The sequence below is a fragment of the Eucyclogobius newberryi genome, unplaced genomic scaffold (assembly GCF_026437365.1).
Source record: "Eucyclogobius newberryi isolate DKJ021-1_F unplaced genomic scaffold, fEucNew1.0.hap1 SCAF_8, whole genome shotgun sequence".
Taxonomy (NCBI): Eukaryota; Metazoa; Chordata; class Actinopteri; order Gobiiformes; family Gobiidae; genus Eucyclogobius; species Eucyclogobius newberryi.
The window spans coordinates 11,901,903-11,909,842 of record NW_027316500.1 but is presented as its reverse complement, the minus strand read 5'-3'; the positions used below and the strand labels follow the sequence as shown (position 1 = coordinate 11,909,842).

Sequence of the window (7,940 nt, the reverse complement as noted above, 5' to 3'; positions counted from 1 at the left end):
AAAGAAAGAGTAACTGTACTAGTTCTATACTATTTGTATTCTGAATATACAGTTTAGTTTATTGAGCATGTTGGTCATATGTGGTACACATGCAAATGCAAAATTACAGAATAAATTGACCTCATTCACATCATATTCAAGCACGCTCAGCGGAAGTGGGAAGAAGTTGAACTTATTCCGTTTTAAATAAACATACTTTACTTGTCAACTGAAAAAAGTCCTATCGTTCCAACATGTCACAGCACAAACAAAGTCATGATTGGCCTCTAAACAAGAATCATTCATTATTATTGGCAAATTACCATAACTTTATGCAATTGTCAAACACCTTTAGACTCTTTAACTTTACACATACTCAGCACATTTTTTGACCAAATGGGACTTTTACTTTGGACAATACGTGCAATAATATTTGCTGCCTTTCGTGTGTATGTGTGTGTGTGTGTGTCTGTGTGTGTCTGTGTGTGTGTGTGTGTTTTCTGTTCTGTGTTACACATTCAGTCTCAATTTGGAAATAAACAAATTTGACCGACTTTGGACCAAATTGACATTTCTTTTGATTTGATTGTGCCATGAGTGGGTTTTTATATTTTATTATCTAGTTGAGGTATATTTGAATTTGCATTAGACATTTTGCTCTCTGGTCATGTTCTGTGTCTGTTCTATGTTTATATTGTTTTTGTTGTTTTAAATTAAAAAATGCAATAAAATACCATCTTAAAAACACATAGGTTTTTAATGAATTTGTGAATATCTGGACACTCCTTTTTAAGCAATTCCATTATCTAACATGTCGCAAATGACAAATGTGCAAGTTTAGTTTGTTTATTAAGATCCAAATTTGCAATTTCCTTGACTATTCAGTTGCTACTCTTCCTGCATTCGACATAAAAATATATATAAAAACTGTTAAAATAAAATAGAAAAAGTTATTCCAGCGGAGAAATCCAACTCTTACTACACAATAAAGTAAAATAGATACAAGGGTAAAGATAAAAAAAGAATGCACAAGGGCTGAACAGGCAAACGTAAGTTAAATCTTATATATCTGTAGCTATGTGTTTGCATTAAGGCCAACCTGCAGAAACAACAACAACAACAACAACAACAGCCTCCGCTTCTGTTCCCTCTTCACTTCACACTCGTCGCTATCTCCCTCCAGCCGCCACCCTGGCCCCCCTCCCCTCCCCCAGGCCCCTACAGCCGGCTGCGAGTCTCTGGAGGTCGGCTCTGACGTCAGCAGCCTGGCCGGGCAGAGTGCCAGAGCTCGGGGCCCTTGATGGATGCGGTTGGTCTGAGGAGCTGTGTGTGTGTATGAGTGTGTGTGTGTGTTTGTGCGTGTGTGTGTGTGTGTGTGTGCTTGTGTGTGTGTGTGCGCGTGTGTGTGTGTGTGCGCGTGTGTGTGTGTGTGTGTAGAGCGGGCCGCACAGACACATGTAATGACCCATAAACACCCAAACGAGAGCCTTCCTCCGCCCCCCTCTGTCTATCACATACACATAACTACAGGAGACACATGTGGGAAGAGTGATTTTAGGGCTGGAAAGGCGACATGGACTTGTTTTCATTTGCTGTAGGTTTGAAGTTGTAAAAATGAAAAAGTGAGCAGAATCATGCCACTGCTATGAGGTATGGTAAAGTAAAAGGCAAACGATGATCAATAAAAAGAGCTACATTTACATTTTGTTCCAATCAAGACATACAATAGTAACATTCTGTTCTAAAATTGCCTATAATTTGGGAAGAATACTAAAAATGTATACTAATGTATGTATTATGTAACATTAATTTGGTCTAATTAGAGTTATGTATTCTGAATACTTCAAATCCATATGACACACAGACTTTCCAGTAAAACAAAGGAAATATAATTATATTTAAGATTTTACCAAACATTTTGTAATTTTGGTGACGTTTATAAAGCTACTTCCTGGTTGGACATGGGCAGCAAATATGGCATAGACCACAACTATTACCTAGCAACCAGATTGTAAAGGCCCCAAAATCCATTTAAATCATTCAATAGTTATTATTTGACAAATGATTACACCTGACAACACCTTAATCTGGTTAAATTAAAAAATGATGTAAGTTGCGTACAATTTTTCCCTTCATTTTTTATGGAATAGTGCTTTTCTGTTTTCTGTCTTCTCTGAGAAATTTGACGATTAAAAGTTGATAATTACAGGAAGTAGTGCTGAGTTCCTGCAACTTGCCTGATGAAATAACTATGATAATTCCCACAGGGACTATCTTACCGAACAATCATTAGAAAAACATGTGCACCTGTCATATAAATTAGACTTTTAGGCGTGTTTTGGGGAGGTCCGTGCTGTTTCCACTGCATTGCCGTTTGAAGGGTCTGAAAGAGGCCATGAGAGGTACTAATTCCCAGAGGGTGCTGACTCGCTTTAGGCCCAAGGACCAGTTTAACGGACAATGATTGGACAAAAGAGGACAAAGACTCGGATGAGAAAGAAACGACAAGTGCAGATATAAATACAAAAGATTCATTGCTCTTCAGTGACTTTGCTCTGACAAACCGCCGTATTTCCAGCGATGATAACTTTATTTGTTGGGCAGACACTTAGCCAAACAAAGCTAGCGCATGTTAGCATCAGCTGTTTCCTGTTACTGACACACGGCACTTGCCAAGACATAAAATATATATATTTCCGGAGCATAATGCATCTAGCATGATCCAAACCAAACGTATTACATAAAGAGATGCAAACATGTGGTGTAGAGGTGCAGAGAAGTGAAATAAATGCAGAAAAAGCTGGCGAAAAACAGGAAGTTGTGTCCTTCAGCAACGTCCCACAGCGCCACAAACTTTGAATTACTACACGTCTTTTTGGGAATTGCTGGGATCGGCCTGATGAAGAAAGAGTATCAAGTACGACATAGATTTGATTTATTAAGAAAACAAGGCCGTGGCCATCCAAACACAATCTGCCATGAACAGAAGCGGCCCAAGGTGCTCCAAAGTGAACCGGTCTGGGCTTTAGAATACATTCACATTGAGTTGCCTTTTATTATAGTGCAGGACTATTCAACATAATGCAAGCAATTTATCCAGCCCAAAATCCATCTTCCATCATTAAAAAATATATATTAAAAAAATCTCTGGTTTGATTCTGGGTTAGCACTAGTTTAGACCTTGTTTGGTCTTGTTTAGTCCTTGATCTGCTTCAGACCTGTATTGATTCTGGGTTGGTTCAGATCTGGTTGGCCCTAGTCTAGTCCTAGTTTCTGGTTACGCACTGGTTTGGGCAATTTTACAAAGCAATGTTGGTAGAGCACTGTATATTTCTCATTAAGAAAGATCAGTATTTCATAGTATTATCTCATAAACAGTGTTGGGGATATTTTGCGTGACCCTAAACAGTGGTGTGTTGTGAATCTCCGGCCCAGAGGCCTTGGCCCTCTGAAAAATCTGGCCCTCAGGAAAATGAAGATAAATAGCCCTGTTATAGTGTAAAACCCCAACATAAGAGTTAAACAGCTTTTTGTTTTCGTTTCACAGTTTGTTCTGCATTTACTTACACGACAAGAGAACCTTTATCACAAATGAAAGAGGGGAAAAAATCACACTATTTTTCTCCCTGTGACAAAACTGAATCATCCACTTTTGGGTTTGTCGGAGAAAAGCTCCATCGACTTTTCGACTACTTAGACTAATCAAGTCCATATTGCAATATTGCATATTGCGTCTGTGTGTGTGTGGTTTTTTGGACCCACTCTAACAAGATGAGTGTAGAAGCTGAGGAGTTTGTCCTACTTCAGCTACAATAACAAACATAATTCACATAAGCTAGCACAAGATATCCACCTTATTTTCCCTGCAATAAAATCCAAAATACAGAGCTTATATTTGTGGTAGCCTTGAGTCCATGAGGGGATTATAAAAATACCTTTTACCAAAAGCAAATACACTGTACATCAATTTTAGCCACATATGCCACACTATTCTCCAATTCAACCACGTTTCAGTGCTTCAGATGTCAGAAATTGTACTGCATGTATTTATCATGAGAATGTATTTATTGTGTATAATTATTAGAGATGCAAAAGTTGGTTGGATCAAAAAGATAAGCTACAAAAATTGGTTCATCCTGATTGGGCCCATTTACATTGATATTCATTGGCCATTGTGGGCAAAGAACATCTCCTAATTGAGTTTTTAATGTACAAAGCTAGTTTATAGTTATTTGAAGGATAAATAATAGGTACAATAGTTGTATTTTTGCTGGCCTAAAGTAAAGTTATTTTTCTTACAAGCTTCAAAAGGTGGTGCCATTATTCAACACAAAATACCAAACTGTTGTATTTAAAGGTCTTATAAACCATTACTTGTAAGCTTATGATCAATGTTTATGAATCACGCGTTGCTAACAGTTAGCAGCATCGGCTAGGGTCCATAAGATTAATATGGCAACATTTGTGCAATAGAGATTTCTATAAACAGTAATTTATTATTTTTCATTTCTATTTGACCTTTATTTAACTATGATCGGATAAAAACTACCTATACTATTCATATAAGCCCCTGAAATTATGACATAAAATATTCAGTTGACACTTGTTGTGGCTCATATTCAGAAACAGCCACTTTATAAAACATAATGTGCATAATCACCTCTAACTTACTCCACTAAGAACACGTGGGATACAAGTTAGACGTGGTGCATCCTCTGTAGAAGTCTTTACCTGTGGGCTTGCAGCTGCTCTTCCTCTTGACCCATCGCTCCAGAGTCTCAGCGCTCACACTCTCCAACACAAAGTCATCCAGCATCTGAGGGTGCAACGAGAGGTAGGCCTTCACTTTCTCATCCGTCAAACCTGCGCGGGACACAAAACCAGCTCCATCAACCACTGCCACGGTCTCACGTTCACAGAAGACAGAGACCACTCGTTCAGGCTGTGGCATGAATCTGCACAACATGAATTTGGCATCATTTCTATTCTAAGTAGTTATATTTTGCTTTTATTGCTTAAACACGTATCACCAAATAACTTGAATAATGATTGATGTTGTGATTTGACTTGAGAAACCCACAATGTTGTCATGTTTCCAGCAGAAAGCAGTTTATGTTAAGGATGTAACGATAAATCTCACGGTACGATATTATCACAATGTTTATTTAACGTTACGATATTTATAGTGAACTTATGGAGATGCTAACAGAATCGATACAACTTTTCCTTCAAAATGCCTTGATTTGTTTGTGTGAATCATTACTGTCACTGTCCAAAGGATCATACATATACAAGGGCTTAAAACTATTAATTATTCATGTTGTCTGCGCTGAAACATAGAAAAGGATCGTGGTCTGTGTAGTCCCTTATTAAGGAGCTTAGAAAATCCCAATATTTCAGTTATTAAGGAATGTTAAAACAACACATTTCAATGTTAAATTTGCTGTAATCTATATCAAAGTTTACATGGGTGACCGCATAATAACTGAATATCTAATTAAATGTCCGTGCTCTGCCACAGCGCCACAATATTCCGGAGGGGCCCCCAAACTAAAGCGCAGGGGGACATGTCTCCTAGACTGCAGCCTTTGCTCTGGCTAGCCACAGTTAGCCTCTAGCTCCTGTCATGTTTACTGTAAAGCTCCTCTCTCTCGGGATCGGAGCCCCGAGCAGAGGCTGGAGGATAAAGCAGGACTCCATTCTGCTTAATAGGCAATTAGGGTCTTGAGAGCTTGCTAAGTGCTGCTGTTTACTGTCTTTGTTGTCAAGAAGGCAATTTACCAGACTTTATCACAATGGGAAAGTTCATACAATGACTGTTACCAAACCGAGCATCAAGAAAAAAAGAAACCTGGAAATGCTTCTATTACATAAGCATTATTAAAATACACCTGTTGATACAGCAACTACTTTTACTAATGAAACACACACACCTTCTGCTCACATCAAAAGGATAATTAAACTGCTGTTGCTACAAAAACTACTGTTCAAAATGATGAAATCACTGTCATACAACCACATTTTAGAATAATAGTCCTACTAATTTTACTATGACAAACAATACTGCAAAAGGCAAAGGAGATATGAAATGACATTGAAAATAAACGTCTAGGAGTGTTGTTCCATTGTAGAACGGAATATTTTTCTACGAAACGTCATGAATCTCAAAAATACAAATACTTTTCTATTCATATTATATACCGGTTGTACAATTCATGAGTGACAAGAAGAGCCAATGATTGTGTTTTGTGGTTTTATTGTTGAGGCTTAGAAGAGGGTTCATCACTAGAGGAACGAGAGCCCCAAGAACCAAAAATATATAAATATATAAAGCATTTCTGACAATATTCAATTGCACATCCGACTGTAAGACCAAAGAATGTCATGTGACCCCTCAAACACGCACAGAAACACACATTATATCCTTGTAGTAATTATTTCATACTCATTTACGATGGTTTTGTTTGGTTTTCCTTTACATTTTCCAGCATATTACCGGTAATTTTGTGTTTGTGCGTGTATCTTCAGCAGGTGCTAATCTGTGTAATGTCATTCATTCTCCTAAACAGTTTGGGTGGCAGCAGCTCGTCGGTGCCTTCGCGTGAGCTTCAGACTTGTGATCGCGGCGAGGGCTGCTGGGAGAGAGAGAAGGACGCCGCGGTCTGACGCTGTCCAGACACGAGACTCTCTCCTCAGCTCTGAGCGCCTCACGAGACTCCTGGGCCGCTCTGACGCACATCGGCAGAATATAGCTTCATAAATCAGACAAAGTGAAGGGGGGTAGAGGGTGCTTCAGGGGACAAAAAGACACACACAGAAACAAGAGCAACGCAAGAGATCCTCACTACTCTGCCCTATTTGTAACACAAAGAAGGCTGTGTAATTAGTTTTCTAAAAAGAGAGAAGAACAAGGACGCAGTATGAATTCATGAATATGACTTTTGTGCGAGAAAACCCAGAAAATTATTTAGCAATCATATGTGAATACATAAAAAAGAAAATGTGACATTTCTGTGGGGCAAAGACTAACAGTGATAAGGATCTGGAGTGAGCACACAAAACAGCACAAAGCATTTAAAACGTTAAAGATTAGAAAAGCCATGTTGTTTGTACATATAGTATTATTAATAAAGTTATTCCACACTCAACCAGCAATTCTCAGATAAATACAGATAAGTCTATGCATGCAAATCAATAAAGAAATTACATTATAGAAGAGCAATTCACTGTAGATTTAACTGTAAATTTGATTACACGAATTGTAGTTTGTTGATATTAGATTTTGCAGATGTCCATAGTATCTATCAAACGCTCGTGTTATTTGTCTATGAATATTAAACGCATGTGAAGATTTCTTAGTGCACTCCTGAAGCTGATTCGTCTGCTTTGTTCTCAGTCTGAGACACTTCTCCTCCTCCGGTCCAAACTGACAGACTCCTGGAGACTGAGAGCGACCGCAGTGACAGAGGAAACTGTGGGGCCTGCGTCATTGTCCCACAACAGAACGGCCCAATCGGCGCCGCCAGATCTGTGCCACATGTGGAGGGAGGTACAAGCCCGAGTGAGTGACAGATGAAGAGCTGAGAAAAGCTGCTGTGTGGGACCACGCTGTTTTATTAATGTAGTTACTGTGTTTCTATATAAATGCTTTTGGGTTCGATCATTTCTCGTAGTTAAAGGTGCACTATGTCACTATTCTCGTGCAGGATCTGACACCTGCTCGTTATTGCATTGTATTAAACAGTATTAAGTATTGTTCAGAAATCTGTCTTGCATTTTATTCAATTCGATGTTTTATTGTTCAAAAATACTTTGAAAAACATTACTGAGAGCGAGGTTTGTCAGTGTCTATTTTGTACCAGAAACCGCCTTTTAGCTTTACTTTCCTTATAATGTTTTATTAGTGTCATGATTTTGATTAAAACATAAAATAAAACAAACTAATCACACACATACAGAGC

At 38.4% G+C, this 7,940-nt stretch overlaps 2 protein-coding genes across 5 annotated transcripts in view; one reads left to right on the top strand and one right to left on the bottom strand.

Annotated features, from left to right (window-relative positions):
* oit3 (oncoprotein induced transcript 3) overlaps nt 1-7,940 on the top strand; it is a 187,816-nt gene that overhangs the window by 59,320 nt on the left and 120,556 nt on the right. The window lies entirely within an intron of this gene.
* Nucleotides 1-7,940, bottom strand: part of pde10a (phosphodiesterase 10A) — a 94,745-nt gene that overhangs the window by 29,732 nt on the left and 57,073 nt on the right. For all 4 annotated transcript variants that reach the window (XM_072436469.1, XM_072436468.1, XM_072436471.1 and 1 more), the window contains exon 2: nt 4,711-4,842. In XM_072436469.1, coding sequence (XP_072292570.1) covers nt 4,711-4,842 — 132 coding nt within the window. The remainder of the gene's footprint in view (nt 1-4,710; nt 4,843-7,940) is intronic.